Source organism: Ceratosolen solmsi, unplaced genomic scaffold (genome assembly GCF_000503995.2).
Source record: "Ceratosolen solmsi marchali unplaced genomic scaffold, CerSol_1.0 scaffold47, whole genome shotgun sequence".
Classification (NCBI taxonomy): Eukaryota; Metazoa; Arthropoda; class Insecta; order Hymenoptera; family Agaonidae; genus Ceratosolen; species Ceratosolen solmsi.
Window position 1 is genome coordinate 128,175 of NW_011948419.1, and position 27,621 is coordinate 155,795.

General features: G+C 25.9%; 1 protein-coding gene across 1 annotated transcript; it reads right to left on the reverse strand.

Moving 5' to 3' along the window:
- Window positions 1–4,357: 4,357 nt before the first annotated feature.
- On the reverse strand, window positions 4,358–7,364 carry LOC105360461 (F-box only protein 9). Its single transcript, XM_011497361.1, has 5 exons — window positions 7,126–7,364; window positions 5,775–6,083; window positions 5,317–5,672; window positions 4,956–5,208; window positions 4,358–4,582 (listed from the first exon to the last, which is right to left on the reverse strand). The coding sequence occupies exons 1-5, from the start codon at window positions 7,126–7,128 to the stop codon at window positions 4,394–4,396; spliced, it is 1,110 nt and encodes a 369-aa protein (XP_011495663.1). The 5' UTR covers window positions 7,129–7,364; the 3' UTR covers window positions 4,358–4,393.
- Window positions 7,365–27,621: the final 20,257 nt, after the last annotated feature.

The window sequence follows — 27,621 nt, forward strand, 5'->3', positions numbered from 1 at the left end:
GAGGTAAGATTTTCGTAATTTTGCTTGAATAAGATTCTGAAATAAGAAAAATTAAATAAAAGAAAAATCCCAATAACATTTGCTTGGATCTTAAGAGATAAGGCAATTATATATATATATATATATATATATATATATATATATTACTTTATTCTTTAAATAAATTATAAATTTTCTAATTAAACATTAAAAATAGAGGAGTTGTAAATAAATCTTTGCATAATTTATTATAAGTATACATGGAATAATATTATTTATCAATTTAATAAGGACGTTTACAATATTTTTTGATTTATTTATTTTGTATTTATTAATATTTGCCTAAATAATTTTTCAACATTTACAATTAATTTTTCTATTTAAAACAGTCTTAAAATTTGTAAAATAATCTTGATACAATATTTTAATTTCCATTTAATAATTACGTAAGCATTACAACTATATTACTTAATCTCAGACAGCTTATTAGATTTTTATTTAAATATAAAGCATAATATTTATATTTTTAACCAACCCTTATATACATTTAAAATACTATTTTATGTTTAAAATTTTTATAATTAGACCCGCTGTTTATGCGTGCTTAATTTACTCATAATTGTTAATTTTTTTTGCAATTATCTCAATTGATTAAGTTTCTGCTGTTGTTAAAATTCGATATTTTAATTGTTAAAGTAATCTTTTATTAAATCGAACAAAATATTTTTAATAATGACTTATTATATTATATTAAATTATTTATTTAAAGGAATATGCTAATTAATATCATGCAATCCAATTAATAAATTTCATTATTATAATATTACTTGCAAAATATAAAAGTATAAAAATGATACAAATTCATATAATTATTTTATTTTATTATTTTTATTTTTATGTCAATTGTACGGCAAATGTCATTTTATCTTTTTATCCTAAAAATTTTTACGATTCCAATATCTCATAAAAAAACTTATACACCATGTATTATAAAAAAATATCTAAAAATATTTTATACCTTTGTATTATATTATGTTGATTTATATGTTTTCATTTATAATTAATTTTATAATATATTTGTTAAAATATTACAATGAAAATTTTAATTTCATTTTTCTAAAACATATTGTCGAATAATTGACGAGTATTTAAATAATAATACCATTTTCAAATTGATGATAAAAAAATAAAATTAAAAATATAAAATTCATTACGTATATCAAATAAAATAATATTTTAAATAAAACAATAAAATAACTTAAAATTTTATTTATAAATTGTACGGTAAAAACAATTTCTTTTGTATTTGAAATGCATCTATTGTAATTTTAATGAATGAAAACATTCAATATATTGTTATTAATATGTTTTCTTATATTAAATGAAAAAATCTTTAACTTTTCGGTACATTGGCTTTTAAATTGCATTGGTTTGAATTGCAGTTGTTCTCTTCACATATTTATGAATTATGGTTATATATTGTTATTGTTAACTCATAAAAATATTTTCTCTTCAAATAATAAAATATAAATTCAAAGATCTTTATTAAAAAAATAGTGCATTATATACAATGAAAGTTAATTTATCATGAAATTCTACTATGATACAAATTAATTTAATTTCTTTTGTTTTCTATTTGTAATAATAAACGCTCTTCGCTTCAAATACACGTTTTATAAATTAAATTTTTTATATTTCTGTAACAAGAATATGAATATTCTCTATACACTAGTCTGTAGTTCATAAGATAACTTTAGTATTATAATGTTTCATTAAAAAATAATTAACTTATAGTAGAATATGATTTATTGACTTTTTTTTTTTTAATCTCACAATTTTAGAGTAAAGTAAAAAAAGTAATGTTTGTATAACTTTCAATAAAACACAGATTTTGGATATAGAAATGGTTTATCTTATGAATTTCGTTTATACTTTATATACTTTCTTTGATTATAAAAATATTTTAAGTATTAACTATTGATTATTGCATAATTTACGAATAGGTTTATCTAATTTAGAATCTACATAAGAACTTATAACGTACGTGTGATAAAAGAAGGTAGTATAGAACTTTTCTAGCCTTAATTACAGTTTATGTGTAATTTGCGTATATAATACAGTTTTTCATTAAATTACTATAATAGTTTCAAGCTTACTATGGAGTTATTTAAGACTAGTTTCATAGTCCATAAGAATAGATAATTTAGATATTAAAAAATGAATGTTTGTCATCGATAAAATATTTTTTTAGCAATAATTTAGCGCAAGCAATAAAAATAATACCATTGGAGGTTTGTAGACGCTTCTCCGCTAACATATTTAACAGTTAAATGTTGGGTTTTTCAATTTCAAATTTATCATTCAGGAATTAGCGACAAATAACGCAATAGCCATTTAAATGGCCCTCCTCATTATTAAAATATTTGTAAGAATTACTTAAACATTGCAAATTTACGTATCACAATTATGAAGTTTTTTTTCTCTCTCTTAATTTAAGATTTAACATGAAAATGTTCTAAATATATAAAAGATGATTTAGTTATAACATGTATAATTATTATTGAAATATCACTTAATTATATTTATAAATGGAGAAACATTGCTATATTTAAATCATAGAAAAACATATATACATACGACCAAGTTGTAGTAAGTAATATTTAAAGACATTTTTACATTAAGATACAAAGTATGAAATGCTTGTAATTTTCTTAATGGAATTGAAATACTCTATGCTATATTAAAAGAAATATTTATACTTGAAAAAAGAAACAAGATTAATTGGAATTTTACAATTATAGTACAATTGTATTACAAAAAGTCAATGCTGTAACTATAAAAAGCAATTCAATATGCATTTCATTAGAATAAATATTTTGTAAATTTCTCATTTGTCTTTTTGGATTAATGATTATGATATATTTGATTTGCCGTTAACAATTAATATCTCTTTCAAAGGTTTTCAAAAATATGTCATCTTTAACTATTTAACAGATAATATATTTTGTTAAAAAAAAATTGCTTAAATAAAAATATGAAACATATGTAAATAAACTCCAATGTGATTTAATTGTGAAAAAAAATCTATTTAATAATATAAGTTCATGAAGTATGAAGTAAATTTAAAGCAATTCTCGAATGCAAATTATAACAATTACAATTTCATAAAACTGAAATACAAAAAATTTGTACAACTTTTTTCAGTCTTAAATAAAAGACGATTCCTTTATTTTCAATAGACGATCATAAAGTTTCGTTTAAAAGATTAAATATTTATTGAACTGATAATTTAAAAATGAAAATTTCATCGTTTCAACTGTCATGAAAGGCTGTGATGCGTTTGTTAACGCTAAATACGTTGTTAATCTTCGCTGCTATGTAGTACTATTTTGCTAACTGCTAATTAATTTATTAATAAGAATATGACAAAAACTAATATTATTCCTTAAATATTTTGATTTATTATCATGAATAAATAAACGTATGAATTTTAGCACATATCGAAAAGATATTACATACGTAATAATGGATTAACACAGAGCTGAACCTCGTAAAAATGTACGATATTTAATGATTAGATAAAAATTATGTTTAACATAGTCTATATGCGAAGTGTAACTTCGCACTGAAGCTTTGTATAATTATTGTATAGGATAATTATATGATTATTAAGTAAATAAATTATACATCGTTCCGAAAGCCGTACAATTCTGTTCTCCAAAATTTATCGTTAAGAACATTTTTATGTTTAGGATTTAATATATTTGTAAATTTTCGTAATTTGCAATTAAATTCTCAAGCATAATATACAGAGATTAAAGCAAACTTTTCAAAATATCTAAATATATTTTTATAAAAATTATATAGCAATTTTTTTATTTATTGATTTAACATAGATTATGAAAATTCTTTTTTCACCCTCTAATTTTAATTCAATAATGCCATTGGCTTTTAATGATATGTAAGTATTCGATTCAACTTTCACTATTAAATTCAATATTTTTATAGATCTTACTACATTGGTTTTAATGAAAAAATATTTGATTTACTATGTTATGAAAAAGAATTTAATATAAAGTATAATTTCAATGGTTTTACATTAAATTCTCGTTAGTTCACTAAAGCTTATGTTACACATAATTTAGATATTGATATGTTTTAAAAATTGTTTATAAACTTGCTATGGATAATTGACTTTTATACAATATATACAATACAAATACAAATTGGCATGATTATGAAAAATAAATATACATTTTTGAATTTATTAATAAATATAATTTATATATTTACATTTGTCATTGATATTCATGATTGATATTCATTTATATATATATATATATATATATATATATATATATATATATGTATATACAATTTTAGTTTCTTTTCACATCTAAAATTATTTAAAAATTTATTGTAAAGGAAATTCACTTTTTTGAGTATAACTCTTCACTCGATGGAAACGAAATGGAGGATATTTGCCTCCAAGGCTTAATTCCGTTGGAATTTCTTGTCCATTTTTATATTTTGTATATATAACGTAACACAACCATGATAATTGCGAATTTCGACGTTTATGGTAGCTTTGAATTTCAAATTCCTATGAAAGATAACATTTTAATTTCAATTCAAATTAAAGAAAAATTATTTTCCAAAATTATAAAACAAAAATTATAAAATATAAAGTATACGATATTAATATTAAGAATAAATATTCATTTGGATCATATACAATGTTCATTGATATAGTTAGCTATTAATTAAATATATTATAAATTGTTATTGTAATTCTACAAACTATAATTAGTAACTATGTTTGGGAATTAGTGTATAATTTGAATATAATAATTTTGTATATTATTTCAAATATGATTAGAACTGAATAGGAAAGAACACAAATATTAAGTATTTAATGATTACTTAAAGTATTCTTGACATTTTCAATTATTATTTCATATTCATTAATAACATACCACATGAAATGTTTGTTCGCCGCTATCGTGCACTGGTTCAAGATGTTTTCGTCTACGACTACTCATTTCTGAGGTGCTATTCATTTTATTAATTTCTTGCCGTTTTAAAACTAAACTTACACAGTTATCCCGTAATCGATAATGACCAATTAATATTGAATTATTGCGAGGATCACGGAATTTTAGGGAATTTACACAATTTTGTGGTTCATCGGTTGATGTTAGCATTAAAACTTTTCCTTCAGGAAAAAATCTAAATAATGATTTATTATTTTTTATTAAAGCACAATTTTTAGATAAATGTTTAAAACTGCTACGCATCTTTGCTTATATAATAATAAATCTAACTTAATAATGGTACCTTAAGTATCGAAAGTACGAGACAAGATGCCATGGTTTATAGAATTGATCTTGAAAACTATTTTCACCGTGTCTTATATAAGTTGTTTTACTAATATAACATCCATTAAACTGTAATCTTGGACGTTGCATGTACATATCTCGCCACGAAAGATATTTTGGTTCAAATGTACCACACTTAACACCCCATACACGTACACAGGCCATTCTCCAAATTTCTGCATCCCTAGCACATACATACAAACCTCTACAGACTTTGGCAATCATCTCCAGGCTTCTAATATCCAAATCAGATGAAACAACCCATCGTAAAATGTAAAAGACAATTTCCATAGGCAGAGCAGAAATGTGTGTTGACTAATTAATAACGAAATAGAATACAATATTACAAATTAAATTAATTATTTATTATTATGGATAATGTATGAAAATACATGCATCTGTTTTTTATACACTTACGCTTTGTTCAAGGTGCGGAGAGCAAACACAACCATTCTTGCCTATAACTTTTGCCAGTCTTCCCAAAATGTCGCCATCATTTTCTTCCCCATCTAATTCTTGTAAATCTACTCCATTATCATGAAACGATGTTTCCAAAGTCAATTTCTCATCCGAATCAATGTTTTCACGTAACTTAGGCTTTGTAGATTCATAAAGACGAAATTCTATATCTGGAACTAACTGCACTGCTCGTCGATAAAATTGTATAGCTTCATAAAGTCTTCCTGATTGTTCATTTTCGATGCCTTGTAAAAATAAGGTTTTTGCCTTGAAAAATAATGAATAAATTATTTATAAATTGCACGTATTTAGCGTATAAGTTATTGTATAGATTTAGTCTTTTGATTAAAATTTATCATACTTTTGTTTCTATAGAAATTTCTTCTAATTTATTATTTATTAATATGTCATTTGTACTTTTCAATGCGTTCTCATTGTTACCATATTTTGTTTGATAATGACTTATATGTTTTGGAGAAGTTTCTAATTCTCTTTGCCATTCTTTTCTAAATGATTTTAATTCATTTGCATTATGTACAGAAGAAGAAGGTTCCTCTTCATCTTCGTCGTCATTATCTTCATCCTTTAGCCCACTATGATAGCTCTAGAATTTAAATTATTTTGAAAGTATATCTTCCATATCTTAATCCATCAATTTATCAATTAATATGAATTAACAAAGTTTTAATTTTTATAAATACAAAATAAGATTCTATCGCAATTTCAAGTAATTTAAAGTCAATTTATATTACTTTAAATCATGCATATATATATATATATATATATATATATATATTAAGGAGGCACTACATATTATTTATAAATTTTGAAATAACTTACATAAACTATATTAAAACTTCAATAATATATTATATTCTGTATAATTGTTCATGTAATTTAAAAGAATTTACAAATATATTATCATTTAATTATATAATGAACTTTACATTTTTAAATGGATTAAATATTTGTCATAATTATCTGTACATAATCAAGTTTTTATAAAATTAATTAGAAAATTAGATAAATATATATAGTTCGTTTTAATTGCGCGCTAAAAAAATTAATCGATACACGATCATAAGATTGTAGGTAAAATTATATTGAAAATATATAATAGAGCGCATAAATTTATATTTATTTAATAATTATAAAATTAAATCGCTGTAACAATGTTTACAATTCGACATTCCAGAAAAGCAAATTCTTATTAATGTCTAGGTTATGTTGGCATTGGAGAAAAGTATTTACATACGAAAAAATATTCAAGATCGGTTCACTTATAAATTTTATTTTTGCCAAAGCTTACCATAACGATTTGGAAAAGATAAAGATACTGTATCAAATCTTAACACTTGAGCTCTCGGTCAGAAAATTTAATCACTGAAGGAAAACGTAGTCTAGCAAGTTGAACCGCCGCCATGATTCTGCGTATTTTATATGCTGATTTCCTTTTTCGTTTATCCATTTATAATCATACTTACATATAACTATGCTGCAGCTATTTTACGACATACATGCACACTTATAATGCTTTTCGTGAAATTAATTTAAGAACGAAATTTGACGCAAGAAAGAAATAATGTTTCATGACGATTCTATTATATATATATATATATATATATATATATATATATGTATATGTATTTTTTTTTGCCTATGAATTTGTTGACACGAAGGTGACATAATATATTTCGGTTTTAAACAAAGTAAACAAATATAAATATTCGACTATTTAGGTATTTTAAAACTTGTACGTTTTCAGAAAAAAAAAAAAAAAAAATACCGACTTTAAAATGTATTAAGTATTAATTAAGATTGTTATGTCACTTAAATATTCTTTGTTTTTAATCATATTACTGTTTGCCTAATATTATAATGTCATTGTATTGCGTAACATTTTGTTAAGATGCATTTATAAAATTTTTATAGTTATTTTTATACCCGTATAAAATGAACTATAAATGAAACAATGCTGGTAAGATAAATATTGTTGCTATTAAATAATTCATATTTATTGATTGTTGAGCTTATAACGGAGCATATTTATTTATTTTCATTGTATGAAAAACTTAAAAATTAGATGTTACATATTATTAAATTAATATGTAAAAATATCATTTAATATAAGGAGTTTCGTTACTGCTGTAAGGTAATAAATGCCCTTAATTCTATAGAAAAAATTCTTAAAAAATTACATTACCAACAGAAAAATCACATTCGTTTAAAATAAAGAAATAAATTTATTTGATTTTTTATTTTTAGGTAATCTGTAGAAACGTTATGTTAGAACATTAACACAGAATATCATAGAATTATCTAATTATAAGTTAAAATAAATAAATTTCAGATAAATTCAATAAATTGAAAAATGAATGTTGTCTAATATTTTCTTAAAACATCGAGTCAATTCAAATTGAAAATGAATTTAATACTTTAGTTGCGATATTACAAAATATACAAAATATACAAAATATTTTCTCCAATTAATATTGAAGGTTACAATTTTCTCAATATAATCCAAGAAACTTATTGGATTAAATATATAATTAAATGACAATAAAAATTGAGGATCTTGAGAATTTAATAAGAAATTAGCGTAATATATCATCAAAGCTTATTGCTGCCATATATTTCCTTTTACAACTCATTAATAAATATTTTTCTAAAGATATCTGTTGTTTTGAAATTCAAAAATAATTTACAATGAGAATACACACACTGCTGATATGGTAAGTGGTAAAGCGAAATCAATACTATTATTACTATTTTCATTCGTAATTTATTGATTTCGGTAAAATGCACTTAAGTTACACTATTTTCAAATAACCATATTTTCTTTTATATTTTTGAAAAATTATATTTCTGTTATTCTCCAGTCGAATATACTCGTGACTTTTATATTATCTAACTATTAGATTTTTTATCTTTTGTTTGTATTATTTTTATGTACATTAAAGCTGGAATGATCTTTTTAATTTGTATACCATAATATATTTTAATATTTTTATTGTTTTTCATAAAGTCGATATTTAACGATTCGACAGCATACGTGACGTCGAAAAAATAAAATAATCGAGCGATTAGCGTTACATTTGTCCAAAGTAAACCCTTTAATGTGGGAATATTTGAGCTCGGATGATAATTAAGATTTCGAATAAGTAAAGAATCTGTGGCAAAACTTTCGAGAAGACGATCTTCGTTCAAGGATAAGAATATCAAAATTCAAATTTGCATCAACGGTGAGATGGAGGAAGAGCGAGGGAACGAAAAGAGATTCTGCACTAATTAATATCGGCGGTCGGGGTGACCTGGAGATATTCAGCAACTGTCTCTCGGAATTATAAGATTGACAAGCATCAACAGGACTAATCTTAAGGACTTTGATTTATAGCAAAGGAAATTAATGCTGAAATAACAAAGTCACATTATTGCGAAAGAAGAGAGACGCCGTAGTATTGCTGACATATACAAAACATCGTTCCTAGATTAATATATTCTTGTAATTGTAATAAAAAAAAAAAAAAAAAAAAATATTGATTAAAATAATTAACAGAAAAATATTACATAAATTTGAAAATAATTTTCAGAATAATTTTTTGCTTGAAGAATATTTCAGAATATATATTTCAGAATATATATTATGGTTAATGTCATATACATGTTTTATGAATTAAGCAACAATTAAAAAATAAGTTAGGTTATAAACAATTACAACAAATTTTATAGAAAAATTATAGATTAAAAACAATTATTATAAAAACAAGAAAAAGAGCAGAAATTGAATGAGAAGAGAGAGTAAGAAGATCTGTGTGTGTGTGTGTGTGCGCGCGAGCGTGCGAGCGAGTGATTGAGTGAGTGAATGAGTGAGTGAGTGAGAGAGAGAGAGAGAGAGAGAGAGAGAGAGAGAGAGAGAGAAAATGTTAGGATAAGAGAGAAACTCTTATAAATAATGTAAGGACAGATTTTAAAAGACATATCTTTTGAATTTCATTCGTAAGAAATTATATTTTATTAAAAATATTTTTCAATCAAGAAAAGAATCAGACAAAATAGAAGTTTATAACACAATAAAGAAATTAATCATAATGAAATTTCGTTTTAATTAATATTCAAGTAATGATATCGGCATGGATAATATGCACATATAAGAACATGCAAATTTATTTTTATTCTTAAATGTTTTAAAATTTTCGAATTTAGTGCTCATTTTCGTTTCTAATATGTGTATTATATTCATAAAACATGTGTTTTTTCTTTCATTCATTCATTTTTCTTTTTTTATGGATTTTACAGTAATATGTAATATTTCATGTTAATCTAATTATCATTTCTTATTAATTATATGGTAAATTATATGGCAATTTCATATATTAAAATACTTTATAAAGAAAAAGTTTACCCAACAATTATTATAAAATATTATGTCTTTATTAAAGTTTTGTATGAGAGTATTTCTATAATGACAATTTATTAATATTAATTAACTGGCTTCAAGATTCTTAAAGCTGATTGATTTATTAATATCAGACTTTTTTTTTTTTTTGAACATGAGCATAATTTTGTTATTTCGCATTATATATGTTCACGTTATTTCATTGCAATTTATTTTCTATAATATTACTTTCGTTAAATATTTGTATTGTTTTATTTATAATGTATGGGCAACACTTTAATTCACGATATTTAATTAGATTAATGAAATGCGTGATATAGAGAAAATTTATCGCGTAACAATCTAATATTCTATATTCTTTACATTTTTTGTTTTGTTTTATTCTAATATGCTACTATACATTTTATTTAAATAAGGGATCGAATTGCGTAGTCATATAAAATAATATTTTATAAGTTTTTACATTTCACATTGATTGCATTATTTTTCTAATATTAGAAGGTTATTTGTAATAAATTTTTTGACAGTGCCTCGTTTAAAGTCACCTGCGTCGTGCAAATACTCCAATACATATCGACACATGAATTCAAAAATTTTGTTTATGTATGTTTACATAAGATGTTAAAATGAATATAAATAGGACATGTCTTAGCGGTTTTACTTGATTTTACTTATTTCTTATTCATACACTGCCATTATTGTCATTATGATATGCAATTGTTATTGCAGTTAATTTTCAAATACTGTTAATTAATTCATAACTAAACGCTATTTTAGTTTTATGTAAGATAAAGGTATTGTTAAAATTAAATATAAATTCATATAATTAAAGTTTGAAATTCAGTAAAACAATTCGATTATTTTATATAAATTGTTATAAATATTTGTTATTAGTTTTTTTTTTTTGAAAATAAACGTCAGTTTTTCAAATTTGAACAAACATTTAATTCTATGAAATTTTTATAATTAAAATTTCAATTTTTAAAAAGATAAAAAAATCTGAATTTTATTTAAATATTTAAATTCAAATTTAATTAATGACAGAATGAGATTTAATAATGATTTATGATAATACTTAAAATTAGATTTTTCTTCTATCTTTATTTATGTGACAGTTATATATAATAAATTCATGAAAAATTAAATGGTTTTATTAGGCAGATGCACAAATGTATTACTCGTGATGCAATGTGATACTAAATATTAATTAGCTGATTAATTTTTTTTTTTTTTTGTTCATCGTAAAAATAAATTATTTCTCAAGGAAATAATTTCTTTTTCGCAGATGTTCGAAACTTTCATTTTCGAAGGCTCCTGAAAATTAATGTCTTAGCTTCTATACATTTACAATGCCTCTCAACTTTTAAATGTATATTTGGACTTGGCGTAAATCTTTAAAATTAGCATCCTAAGAAAGTTTCCGAATAGTTTAAATTTCATAATTCCATAACGTCACTGAAAACTGATAAACTACGCACTATCGAAATCACACAAGTAGATATTAATACAATAATTTATATAATTCTACATTTTGTGATTATTGTGTGAGAAATAAAAAAAGCGTAGTAAATTAATTTTTCAATAATTATTTGAAGACAAAATTGTAAAATTATGAAAAGTTCTTAGAAATTATATACTTTAGGAATACGTGGAATTACTGCTACAATTAAAGAAAATGCTTATTGAAAAAATGTAGCAAACATGTTTTATTTAATTCAATCCTTTAAATGATGTAATATCATATATTCTAGCCTGTGATTATTCTTCTGTATATTTTATTTTTATTATTAAATGATTAAATAGCTATAAATTTTTTGATAAATGTTTTGATATTATTTTTAATACGTTGACATAAATTAATTTGTTGACATAAAATATTTAATCTTCGCGCTTTAAATCGTATCTTGATAATTGAAAGCAGAACATACAAATATAAAGGGATTCAAAAGAAAAAGGTAAATAAAAATAGAACCAGTATATAAACATTGTAAAATGAAAGTTTAAATAAAAATATAAATTATAAATATTTATAAGATATTACAAAAAATTGCGTACTTCACCTAACTGTCTAAAGAAAATCTTTTACTTAAATGTATAAGTAAAATGAACAAGCATCGGCAGAAAATATTGTGCAGAATAATTTTAAAAATACCTTTTCCATATAAACGAACTTTCAAGATTCTATTAAAGAATTAAATGAAGAGCACGTCGGTAATATCTTCTTTTTTTTTTTTTTTTTTTTTTAATGCATAATCGTTATGCTCTAGAGAAATTGAATATTAAATTATTCAAATCTGATTATTCTGGTTACTCCACTTAGGCACATTAAATTAAAATACAATAATAAATTTCTTGATACATATGTGTTTGACCACAATTTTAAGATAAATATTATAGTTGATTTTATTTAAGCTTATTATACTCGTCTTATGTTTGTTTAAGGAAACAAATTATAATGTTTTTTTTTTTTTTTTTTTTTAATTATATTTATACAATAAATAAATTTATTCTTTAAACACGCACAACTCTAGATATATTAAAAAAATTTTCTCTCATTATATTTAATTTTTTTTGTTTAGTATTGCATAGCGTAGTATTGAATAGTAATATTTATAAATCCAAATATATACAAATACTTATGCATATAGGCACTCGTATACATACATGTAGACGACTATGACCAGCATGCATTAACTACTTTTAACAAAATAACAAATATTGGAAAGGAGTCGGCTATAGGAATAGAAAACTTTCTTTCAATCGTTAAATTGTTTAAACATGCAGCAAAGTAGTATATTCGAATAGAATTTCCACAAATGCATGTTTTGAATACAGATAAGCTTTAAGACGTAATGAAGAATAGTTGAGTATTCTGTTTAAGTAAGGCGGAATCAAACTTTTGATGCTCGTGAGTTCATACCAAAAGGAGTTGATATGCCTGATCAAACTCATCATTCATCTATGTACACAAATACACTCTGAATCTTCGCTAGCATACTTTGAGTGAACATGCAATCGACTTTCCATTTGCTTAAGATCGAAATTCGCATGTGTGAATTCATGCAAATATGTCCCTCATACAACTACGCGTATTTCAAATATTATTTATTTTTAATTTCTATTTTTATTGTTTTTATTACAAAATATTTCTTATTTCTCTGTATAGGCATTTTACTTTCAATAATTATTACTTGATCTATATAATATATACTACTACACAACAATATATTATTTGATAATTGCCATTCATTCGTTTAAGTTCAAATTTCCAAGGAATTAAACCTGTTGTTTTAATAACTTTACTATCTGTTTTTTATTATTTGGATATTCTTTCTAATATAGATATACGATAATCTACATAAAACATATTGTATTCGAAATAAAAAAAATAAAAAAAATAAATATATATATATATATATATATATATATATATAAGATAGATCGGCTATAAGTTAAATTACAATTTATACATTTATGAAAGTATATTAATTGTCATTTTTATCGACAGTTTTACGGTGATTTAAAAATCTCTTAAAATTATATTTTTAGGTATACACACATATATATATATATATATATATATATATATATATATATATATTATCGCCCTGAATCTTTTGAGTTAAAGTCGTACGAGCTGAATTATAGAATAATAAATTTCATTCAAAACTTCTCTTTCAATTATTAAAACCAACGAAAACGACTAACTAATTGCTACAACGGTATTCGTCTTCCAGGAAATTTCTCCAACATTATTCATTTAATACTGGTCGAAATGTGATTCATAACTTGCATATTATTTAACATAATTTTTTGCATTACAAATAAAATTGACATTTCAAAACCCTGAGATTTACTACATTATTTTAATGTTATAAATATATAATATTATAAATTTGCAAAAACGGCTTATAATTTTCATTTCTATAATATCATTCCTTTTAATTAATTTAAAACAGCTGCTTTATTGTTGTTAAAGAAGAAAAAACCTTAAACTTTATGAGCCGTTAAATAACGGAAAATAGCGACATAACGCATTTAAAGGTAATGTCTTTAATAAAGGAGTTATGATAGTGCACAAGTGTATAGATAATTAAAAATAATTGTTGTTGTTGTTTTTTTTTTGTTTTTTTTTTTGAAGATTAAACAATATAAGAAAAGTAAGAATACAAGCACTATTATCTTGAAAATAAGATATAAATATTTCGAAAAACTGGAATGAGCCTGTGAATGGGTTTGTGTAATAGTAAGCTGCGCTGTATGATCGTCAGATCGTAAGAAAGATGGTAAGAGCACTAGGATAAACATAAAAATGGCTAGAGTCTCTTGGCTTGCATAAACTATACTTTTCATTTCTAATTTAAGCTTTATATCGAGCAAGTATATTACCTGAGTAGGAATGCACGAGAGGACGGAATGGGGCCCACAATCGAGCCATTAGTACGTCACGTATACACGGCATCGTCGTAAAAATCATACATGAAACGTGAGCCAGTCAAAATGTATCTAAACTAGAAAGTACGAAGAGGCTGGAAAAAATTTACAATTAACCGATGGACTATCGTACGTCTTCCCCACCTATCCCGGTAAACAAATAATAAGCAAGGACGTACGAAGGCAGAGCAAAAGTATGAGCGAATCGATATAAATAAATGAGCAAAGGAGACGTTCCCTATGGTGGTTCCGCGACAAATTCCATTGATGGCAACATCCCCGCGGCGAACATGCGCCTCGCGTGCTCCCGAACTATCGCTCATATTGTCCCCGGGGATAAGGACGACAAATTCCATTGGGTATGGCGGCAAAAAGCCCGTGTTGCTGGCACTTAGTGGGCGGGTGGGGGGGGGCGGCGACCGGAGGGGCGGGATTCGAGTTGGAAAAGAAATTTCGCGAAATGACAGGAAGGAGCTGAGTAGGTTCATTCAAGAACATCCGCGGCCAGCGATTTTACATGTGTACGTGAGCCTTGAGGAGAAACTACCGCAGGACGAGCGGATGCTCTCTCGGGCTCAGCCGTTAATTGGCTACGTACACAGCGCTTACCACCGCCTATGTAATTGATTCGCGTTAGCGGCCGAGATTATGGTCCATGAGGATGCTGGAGCAGGCGATTGGGAGAGGCTCGGTACTTCGATCAGCGCCAAGGGACGCACGGGTGCATTTCCGCTCTGATGCGCTGAAGGGTTAACCTACGTGCCGACATCTCGCGACGCACGCATCGTGCGCGGCCGAGCGTGTATGATTTTAACGTCAAATTCCATCATTTGAAGAGAGAATGAGAGAGCATGAGAGAGAGAGAGAGAGAGAGAAGGAGCCGTGGTTTTAGGAGTTAGGATTATATGCACGAGCTAAATTTTCATCTTAAAGTCGTGAGTGGCATTTTCGGCAAGTAAGGTAACTTTTTATGATCCATGCGGTTGACAAGATTTGCGCGCTCGTTTTGTCGTTAATAAAATTTACTTTAATAACAATGACAAATTACTTTGAGCTAGCATAAAATTAAAAAAAAAAAACACCTTAAAGGCGTTATCAACATGGTGCGCGATGTTTTAAAATAGTAATAAAAATATAAATCTTCGTTTTATTACTCGTGTCGTAAACAATACGTTTATTTATATTTTATGTAACTAACACATTCGCTGTACTATGCTATTCAGAAATGGAATAAGTGGATCGTTGGCATTGTGTAAGCAAACGAATATATATATATATATATATATATATATATATGTGTGTGTGTGTGTGTGCGTGTGCGTGTGTGTGTGCGTGTGCGTGTGTGTGCGCGCGCGCGCGTGTGTGTGTAATTGGATTGTAGTATATTTAGGGCGAGATAAAGAGGAAAGATGAAACAAACATTCGAAGTCGTTAAACGTTATTCTCTAATTGCGTTGGCATTATAGCATTATGAGCGTATTTCTACTGATTTTTTAAATATTTTAAACATCGACTTGAAATTTAACTCTGATATTTTATATCTACACAGATAAATGTACTAATAATAGAAAGAGGGTAATACTTCATATAGAAACTAAGTATAAATTATAAAGAGAAAACGATGTTTTTATAAATTTATTTAATAACAAAGTTTGTTTAGAGATTTAATAAAAAAAAAAAAAAAAAAAAAAAAAAAAGTGTATAATTTGCAAATAGAAACTTTTTAAACTAATAAAATAAACATTAAGTCACCTGTGCAATGATTTACATAATATTTTATTATTCAAATACATTTATAATTACATATGATTATAATTTTTTTATTTCAAATGTTATTTAAATGATCAAATACTCATTAATGATACTTAATGATCTATAATTATTATTATTACATACTTGGCTTTTATATTAGCTGAATCTTTATTCCCTAAAGCACTAAAGAATAAACCAACACTGGCCATTATCAATTTTGCGAAAAATTCTTCGTAATAAACAATTTGAAATATTATGTTATTCAATAATCACGATGTACACTTAGTTTTTGAACTTTTTCAAAATTCAAGTTAAATACGTGTAAATTTAAATTCCTTTCAAAGAGGCTGTAGTACATACTTTCTTTTTTTAAATATGTCGGATGCTTTTCAATTTATACTATCGCATTTTTATGAATGAAAGGAGAGATTAATGATGTTGCGGCAGAATTAGAAAAGATTTTTGCTAGTATCTTATCGGCAATAAAAGAGATGTATTTAATAAGAGATAAGATTTAAAATATTTAACATAGAGTATGTTAGAGTATTTATTTGATTTTATATTATGTGTAAAGTGGAACGATAGTTTTAATTTTATGAAAAATTTTAAAGCTATAAAAGACGATTAGAGGAGTCTTATAATCTACGAGTATTTTATACATTTTTCTATCTTAGGCGATGTAATTAAATATTTGAAATTTAGTATAAAGTTATAAAATAATTTCACGCTTCATAGTAATTTGACGAATAAAAATACTCGACAACATAGACTTTAACTATATATACTCTAACGTGGTGAAATTCTATATTAATTTTAATATTAATTCATAAAATATACGATCTATTTATACGTTATCCCGGATTTAAGATGATAATAAGCTACAAGTACGAGATAACGTACGATTAATTGTTATGAATTTGAAAAATTTATTCAATTCATCGATATGATATTTCACAAAATTTATAAGGTTCTTAAGAAATTATCGTTGCACTAATTTGAAATAAGATTTGCAATTTATTTAATGACAATATTAAATGTATACTAATGAATATAAGTTGAAATATGTTATATTTTCGATTGATATGAATACTAAATTAAAAAAATTTTTATAAACAATTGTATGTATATATTACACAATTATAGAGAAATATCTTTTTATGAAAATCTTTGAAAGATATTTAATTTTATAAAATGATTATCCAAGCATGATCAACTAAATTAATTTCTTTATAATTTCAATTACGTAAAAAGTAAGTAAATAAAATATATAAATGTATACATAAGTACAAATATATATGCGCATATTAGAATTTCAATTATAACGATAAAGTACAATTGTAAATTTAAGTCATCATAATTCAAACGCTCGACACATTTATATAATTTAATAAAAATATTCAATATCAAAATAGTTCTGTGTATCTACAATTTCATTTGACACAAAGTGAATATTAATTTCATTTGGTCTAATTTAATATTTCACCTAAAATTAAACTTTGAATGTATTCTGATTTTTTGATAAATTTTTCTTACATATTAAATAATAATTCGGCATTAGATATCGATTAAATTTAATTGTTAAAAAGTATAGATGATTATTATATAACACTATAATATTTAAATTAATATTCATAAACATAATATTTTATATATCATATTTAATTTAAATATTTTTTATAATTCAATGAAAAATCATGAATATAGTATCTGATATAAATTGTCTTTTATACATTATTTAGAAAAGCAATTAAAACGAATTAGAGACTAAGGTTGGTTGAATCTCCATTATTTTTTCTTATTTATTCGACGTTAAACATGGCTTGATTTTATTATAAGAAAGAAATATTTACCGAATAAAAACCAAACATTTATTTGTACTTTGCTTTAATAGGGAAGGAAGCGTGTTTAGAAATCATTAATAAAATATTTTTAAAATCTCAAAGGAAAACATAATTAATTTAATAAGCAAACATTTTCTTATTAAATGATCAATTAGAGTTTCCGTAAATGATAAATTCTTAGAAGAAACTAAAACAACCAAGAATTGAGTTCCGCAAGCCACTGTGATAAGTGTTACGCTTTCTGCATTGAAGATAATCAAAATTGTAAAAGTAGTTGGAGGACTTACTAAAAAAGTCGATGCTTACTAATCATTTCACATAACCGAAGGAGTTTATGAATAAGTTTATGAAGAAATATCACGACATATAATATAAACTTAAAGGCTAAATAAATTGTATTCAGTATTATAAAAAATGTTCGCACTTTAAGTATTTTGCATAATATGTACACACACGCGCGCGCGCACACACACACACACACACACACACATATATATATATATATATATATATATATGTGTGTGTGTGTGTGTGTGTGTGTGCGCGCGCGCGTGTGTGTACATATTAAAATAAAAAAGTGAAAAGCCCAATAAAATGAAAATTTATGTATTTAAAGACTGTAAATTCTTATAATTATAGCATTTGAATTATTCAATTATTTCAATTATTTAATAGTACATATGGAATTTTATATAAATATTTGTAAGTCTGTTATTATTTCTAAATTATATTATTAATGTAAAATATAATACAAAATAGGAATACAGGTTGCTCTTGACCTAATATTTGATCGTTCCTTACAAAAATTTTAATAGCCAGTAAATTATGCGATACATACTAATCAAGATTCAAAAATCTAAGGAGAAAATTTAGCTTTAACCACAAAACCACTATTTCATCTAATACAAGCCATACTATTGAAAAAAAAAAAAAAAAAAAAAAAAAAAAAAAAAAAATTATAAGTTTCAATGAATATATGACTGAAGGTTAAGAAACAGTTTAACCGTGATATTTAGCATGAGAATAAATTGTAACTTGCTGATGTAAATATATTTTACTATAAGTAAATCACAATTGAAACGAAATTGATCTTACATGCTCAATGTAAGTAGCAAAACTATAATTGAGTTATAAAATGCCATATATCCTACTTAATTCATAAATTACAGGGATATAAGTCAAAAGTATCATACAAATTTCAGCAAAAAATTGATAAACACGGTTATATTATGAATTCTTTATCAATTAAACTATAGTATAAGCTTTTCAGTGACTATTAAATTCCTTCAAACCGCAAATGATAACAAAATTTATAGTGTTTACCGAATACCAAGGAATCTTAACAACTATATTGACTCTAAACCAATGTAACCAATGTAACCACATGTTTACTAAAATAATAACAAAGTAAATGAATTATGAGGAGGAAAAATTGTAAAGAAACTGTTTGCAGTAATATTACATTGTATATTAATGTGAAAAGAAGCATTATAAGTGGCATTCGAATAAATCAATATAGCTATTATAAATGAACTTGACGAGATGAAATTGATATATTGAACGATACATAAATAATTTTTTATCCATATTGCTAATATATCACGAGACGATAGCTATGAATATAAAATTCTTTAATTTTGCAATTTTAACTATTTTAAAAGGATCTTTGTAAGACTAAATATATCAAAAAATTAAATTAATATACGTGACGAATTAATAGTAATATAACTTATAATTTAATATATAAATTTTACTTAATTCTATACAATTTATCTCGTAAAATGATCGAATATAACTCAAATTATAGAATACAATACTTTATTGTTTATCTAAAATATAAATATCACTAAATCTAATAGAAATTATCATGAGCCTAAATAAAAGGTTATTCTATTATGAATGTAATAGTGTTTCTCGTACATTTTAATATATTTTCGTCAGAAGTGAAAAGTACTAATAATTATTCTTATATATTTAATTAGGCAAATATTGTTCGTTTCGTTTGATATTGATCGTAAATAGAGGCAATTATTCAATCATTATTTACTTTCCTTTGGAGATTTAAAAAATTGAAAGTTTAATATTAATAAACGTTATTGAACTTTAAGATTTTTTTTTATAGTCTTTATAGTAGGATTTTATTTATAATTTAATGCATACGATAAGTTTATGGAGGCATCATCATTTTCTGTACTTCGGAGGATTTGCGAAGATCTTGAAAAAAAATAATATAAATCGTATAGAATTATTTAAGTGATTTGAAAATACTTTTTTTTTTTTTTTTTTTTTTTTTTTTTTTTTTTTTTTTTTTTTTATTGATTTACTATCATGTAATGTTATTTAATCTTATATTGACTTCTTCAGCAACTGTTTAATTATATTAGTAAGCTGAAATTTTTAAATTCATATGATTAATCGTTTCAAAATTTTGATATGTAATTAAAAATATTTATATATTTATTTTAAATTAATTTTCATTCACATTGGTAATAATTCTTTTAGAATATGCATTTATACTCTTTCGAAAGAAAAGATCTCGTATTAAGAATTTTGTATCTCTCATCTCATTGCTGAAAGATGATTACTTTCTTTTCATATACATTATGGAATATAGTTTTAAGATTCGTGTATATATTTCGCAATTTAGTTCTTCTTTATGTGACCTTAAAAAGTCAGAATATATTTTATCTTTAAAAAAATTTAACTTTTCCTTGATTAGCTAAATTAAGAGTATACGGGCGAATAACACATAAATATTGTAAAAGAGTAGGTGCTACGGTAAGTATTAATTACCTAACTAAGTTATTAATTAACAAAAAATAATGAAATTTTTTATGCATAATATATAATAGTAATACAATTAGTAATACCGATCGAGTTATTAAACGATAATTTTTTTCGGCTTACATAGTCGAACTTGTAGAGAACATTAATTAAAGTACTACAATATTTAAATTTTTCAGACATTTTATCGAATGGAATTATATACGAATTTCCTTGTATCAGCATAACAGATATTAAATATTTGAAATTAAAATGATTAAATAATAAGAAAATTGTACAATATAATAATTTATTTCATATAACCATCCATTTAAAAAACGATGTACCACCATTCTAATAAAATATAACAACGCATTTTAATTACCAGTCTGTGATACTTTAGAGCTTATCGGTCGACAATTCATTATGTATTTTTCATATCTCGTATAATCAGAGAATCACAACAATCTTTTTAGACTACTAGGCTTCCTTAACTACATGTACAAAATAATGAGCCCACCTAAGCTGTTATGAAGGTATGTTATCTATACGAATAAAAAAAAAAAAAAAAAAAAAACGAGAAGAAACCCAAAGTGACAAAATTAACATAATCCAGTGACTTTTGTACAGCTAACTCTATGAGAATTTGACAATTCATCACGATAATGTAAATGCACGTTTTATGTTAACATAAATGAAAGTTTTTTTTTTCTCTGTCTCTCAAATGTCAAGAAAATTGTCATATTTAATTGTTTATATTTTCATAAATATGAAATCGTCGACAGAACGACATACGCTCCTATTTATTATGGAAACATATATATATATATATATATATATATATATATATAAAATGTATGAAATCTATTTGTATGTTTTGTAGTTGTTTTATTCGGCATTGAAAATGAATTGTAGCCTCGTTTAAGGGAAATCTAGAAAAATCTTAACTATATTGCAACAGAGAATTAGCTTGAAAGATATTTGAGGATGAAAGCATTTAAATCACCTATCACAAAAACATATTTAATTACTATCTTATTAAAAACAATAGAGGCATTATACCTTAAACGAAGCTATTTCATTGAATCTTCCACCATTGCAATTGTTGTACTCGCGATGATATTTATTAACATATCCATTTTAGATAATAATCTGGTTGAATTCGTAAGAAACATGTGCATGCGATAACGGTCGTGTAAGTCGACCATGAAAATGCAATGAATTCATATTGGAATACATTCGTATAAATCACGAAGTAACACGAACTTCAAGAAATTACGCGAAAGGGAAAGTTAAGAAAAGTTTGAAAGACACGATAAAATAATTATAAGAAAACTTGTAGAATGAATAATAGTAGTGTATTTAATAAATTAATGTTATTTTTTTTTATTTTTTTATTTATTTATTTATTTTTTTTTTTATTTTATGTATTTTCAATTTTCACGAGAATACCTAAAATATTAATATTCCGTTATATTTTTCCACTTCTCGGCTTATTAATCCGTACCTCTGGACATAAATTAAGCGAAGATATTATTTTGTTATTACTTTAAATAGAAAGTTAGATTTTGAGAGAAAAAAAGATAGTCAAATATTACGAAATGCTATTGTATAAAATATCTATTAATCACTACTAAAAGTCGGTTGCTTCGATGGAATAACTTTCAATCGCGTTTCGAGTGTGAAGTTCAAACTTCTCATTGATTGCCCTATAGTTGAATTTGTCTGCTGAGCTGCTTTAGCTTTCAGATTCAAAAATGATATTGCGACGATTTTAACGAACGTCACTTTATATGCAATAAGTTGCAAAAAGAATAAAGAGCAAATTTTTATTCAACTACAAAATTCAATTATTTTATTATGATATTTATACAGTATCGCCGTAAATACAAATTTCCGTGAAGATCGAAGGCTTAATCGATACCATAAAGCCGATTTTCCCCCTTCGGCTTTAATAGTATTTGTACAAAGTTATTATGGCCATAAACTAAACATGGCCTTTTTTTTTTATATGGAACTTCTCATAGCCGCACATCTTCAGCTAACGAGCTAACTTCATTAAAACAACGATATATTTTAAATGACGAGGAACGTTTAATGGCTGGAAAGGTTGGCCATTTTATGTGGGTGACATGTTCATTCCTTTGAAAGGGAAATCAAAAAACCTCTGCCACCACTGCCATCTTTATTCAGCTTAATTGCGAGGGAAACCTATAACATCGTTGCTTATATCTCTATTTGACATTTTCAGCCTAGAGCCCGTCCTATGTATTTCCATGGACTGCATTCGATTACGTTATTACGTAATTAGGACGCTCGGGGGCTGACAATGCAAGTCGACGAGATTGTCATTCCTTTCGGTACTTTGAAAACTCGGGTGAGCTCGAGAAAAACTTGTATTCTATTCGAGATCGTCGATAACGTATTATATTGTACATCTGCAATTCTCTTTCCTAGTTTATCCAGAATGGAATTATGTGTTTACAATGTGTCTTAGTTCAATTTATGAATTGATGCTTCTTTAATGCGTTCAATTCAATGTTAATTTAATCGTATTTGAGGTGTTTTTTTGTTTTTTGTTTTATTTTTTTTTTCGTTGTATTTTTTTGTTCTAATTCAAAAAGCTAATTAAGCGAAGAATAAAAGGCATCGTATTCACTAAACTATATTTAGATAACCGATTAGTATATTTAGATAACCGATGAATTTTAATGAAGAACGCGAAAAGGAGTTGAAGTATAGTATAGATTGTATATTTAGATAACCGATGAATTTTAATGAAGAACGCGAAAAGGGATCGGCGATGTTCATTTTATAATAATTAGACGATAAACGATAGAGGAATGAAGCATGTCTTTAACAACAACAACAACAACAACTACAACAACAAAATATTGAGGATGCCGGTGGAATAAGAATTCCCACATAGTTAAATGCTTGATTGCGACGTGACTTAATTGTCGATAGAAATAAAAGACTTTAACTTAATAATTAAGCTTTATAATAAATTATATAAATCATGTAAATGCAATTATTAATAATAGAAGTAAGAAGAGGTATTGTAAGATAAGAAAGAACCTAGCCCTAGATAAGATATAGGAAGAAATTAACAAAAGCCTCTAAAAAGTAATTAATGTAGAAATTGTAAAAGAAATGGAAAATAATCTGACTCTGCCGGTAAATCTACCGTTTGAGTAATAAAATAATAGAACTTCGTCACATTGTTCCAACATTAGACTCTATTATAACTTGAAGTTTTATATTTTATAAAGAAAGCCAACATTAAAATAAATATTATAAAACATAAGGGACCATTAATAGTAACACTTACGTTATTTTTTTTTTTTTTTTTTTTGAAAAATAATGGTGATTCTTTAATGTATGAAGAATATTCTGGTGCAACATTTCAATATATTGTCAAGTGTGGTTAATTTTATGTAGCATAGCAAACAAAAACGTTGCGGAGTTATAATTGTCGGCTAAAGTAAAATATGCTTTGAAATTTTTTATTTTTAATTGTAAATTTTTGGAATTTCAGTCGATTATTTAAAAAAAAAAAAACATATGCGCAACATCGAGATCGAGGGAAATAATCGATTATGATTTTTTTTGTAGTTTTTTTTTTGCCCTTATACGTCCATGTTTAAAATATAAGTGTAAAAGATGTTTTTTTTTTATTTGTCCGTATGTTTAGTGAATTTAGATTGAGCAAAGATATTAGATCATCGAGTAGTGTAAGAACGTAATTATTCAAAGTCTTATATTGCATTTGTATCTTAACTATGATTGAATATACTACAAGTTGCATGAATTATTAATTCCCTTATAAATTCCGTTATAGAGGATATTATTGTAAAAATATGTATTAACGGTGGGGCAATGTAACGATCATCGTATCGAGTGGATAAATTGTTATCAATTCATAAAGAACAATCTTAAGACTAAATTTGTCAAAATAAATGTAAATAACGCGGAAAATGATTAAATGCAGATTTACAACAGTTTGAAAATTCATATATTTTCTATTTTTAAGCTTGGAGATTTTTAAATAACAACATTTTCCCTTGTAGATGTTGAGATCACTTTCTTATAGAAACGAATGATTAAATATTCTTGAAACTTTGTAATACAAAGGCTAAGTATCGATGATAGGTGAAAATATTATAAGTAATTAAATAAATCATTTAATAGGATAGATTTGCTTAAGATTATACAATGAGAGAACTAGAATGTTATTTCACATTCACATATATCCGCGTGTAAAATCCATGTGTTGTTTTTGAGAAAGTGTTAAATAAACCGTGCATAAAGTCACCTCACTATATGAAATGTGAAAAGCTGAATGAAACTATGTATAAAGTAAGCAAAGTGAAGCTTAATTTATAAAATAATATTTCTATTTGAATTATATAGAGGAAAGCTGGCTATAATTTTGGATATTTCTTTCTTTCTTTCTCTTTTATTCAATTATAAATAGCGTATATTATATTTTATGCTCCATGATCAAATATCGCTCATTCGGATTATATCATAAAATACGCAATTTAAAGGATATTATATTTTGTATATGTTAGTTGTAAGCATATAAATATGACCTAATTTTGCCAAATTTATTACAGCATGTACAACAAGAAGTTTTTTTTACATCTAATTTAATGTACTTTTGACTTACGGTTCAACTTATGATTTAACGATTAAATGTTTAAAATTTTTTTACAAATTTTACCTCGGAAAGTATGGATTTACATAAAAAAAAAAAAAAAAAAAAAAAAAAAAAAAAAAACTTCACGTAAAATTACTCTTCGAAATGTTTTATATACTCGTTCGACGGAACAAAAGGCATAAAGTAACAATTACTTTATGAGAGTAATTGCCAAACTACCCCGCAATTTTATCAGCACACATCCCCAATAATATTTGGTTGGCCTGAGAAATTTTAAGGAGTGGTTGGGCTACTTGCGAGCAGATTCTAGGAGAGCTTCATTCCACTGTTATTCAAATGTTTGTATATATATATATATATATATGAGAATTTCCGATCGAAACACTGGCAGTATTTGGCGACTTTCTTTTCTAAATTCCAACCTACGCACCCTGTTATAAGTGATGGAGCATTAACAGCGCGTTATACTTAGCTATCCTCGTTCGAGAATTTATGACAAGTCATTTTAGGAAATTTTGGAAAAGTATTTTTTATGCACCTATCGGAAGCTACATCGAGATAGGTAAAACATAAGAGAGGCTTATAATCAAGATATTTATTAACTTGGCTTTTATGTGAAGCTGTATATTATTAACATTATAAAAAAAACAGATAATAATAATAATATAAAAAAATAAATAAAAAGAAAAAATTAAAAAAATGTTTCTGATTTACATTCTTAAAATCGTATCGCGCGACTACTATATAAAGCATGAAATATCAAAAAGATTAAAAAAAAAAAAATGTTTAATAACTTGACCTCCTTATGCGAGAGGAAAGTTAAGAAATATACGTACATCTCGGTCCATCTGAGAAGATAGCTCTCTGAGTGGAGTGTACGTGAGCGAGCGCGCGTGCGTATACGAGCGCACGCGCGCACATGTGTATTACACTGTGTATTCATCCATGCAAATTCGTAACAAGTCTAGTACGACGAAGCTACGTGGTTTTACGCGATTAAAAAGATATGCTTACTGTTATAGTGTTATTTCTGTCACCGAGGCGGTCAAATTTTTTTTTTCTCCATCCGCTAATACACGGTTAGCATCGATTTCGATTCTACTTCTTCCCTAGGCGTAGCAAGGAAGATGAAATTGCTAAAGCGAGGTCAATACAATTCCTCCCTTCCACCGGATAAGATAATTTAACGGTACTGCCTTGGGCATTTCTAACTTCGATACCCGTATTTTTTTTTTTTTTTTTTTTTTTTTTTTTTTTTTTTTTTTTTTTTTTTTTTTGCCCCCGAGCCAATCCTGCTAATCCCTTACGGTGCTCCTCCATTACTCTTATTGTACTCCCTAACAATACTATCAACAGTAACGTGATGCCAAGCCACGACTTTCGTGCCCTTCCAACAAACTGATACTGTCTAACGTGGCGCGCAAAAAGTTTCACAAAAAAGCCACGCTCGCGCCATAACTTCGCGTAAGATCCGTTGCACCCGGGGTCCCATTTAATATAATCAGCGGATTTTGCCGCATAACGGCAAAGTGCTCATTTGAAATTCAACTGATCCACGGGAGTATAATTTGCGATATCTCCTCAGCGGCCGTTGGATGAAATTGAAATCGCATCATTTTTGGCCTATCCGGTGAGCAACACCTCGCGCTCGTCGATCCCCGTCGTCCAGGATCGGGTGCTTTCGCGATTATCAGCATCCGCACGAAAAGGCGAGGTACGGCGGTCCTCCTCTTTCGAGAACAAAATAAAAGAAAAAAAAAAAAGAAAAAAAAAAAAGAAAAAATAAAAAAAAAACCGAAGAAATTAAAGAAAAGCCGGAGCGACGTTGGCAGTGGGTGGGGTTGAGAGGCGCACATATACGCGCGCACACCACGCACGCACGCATGCCCAAGCACACACCATTGGGACCCCACCTCCTGATTTTCTGTGCCGGCGGAGAAAGAGAGGAAGGACCCT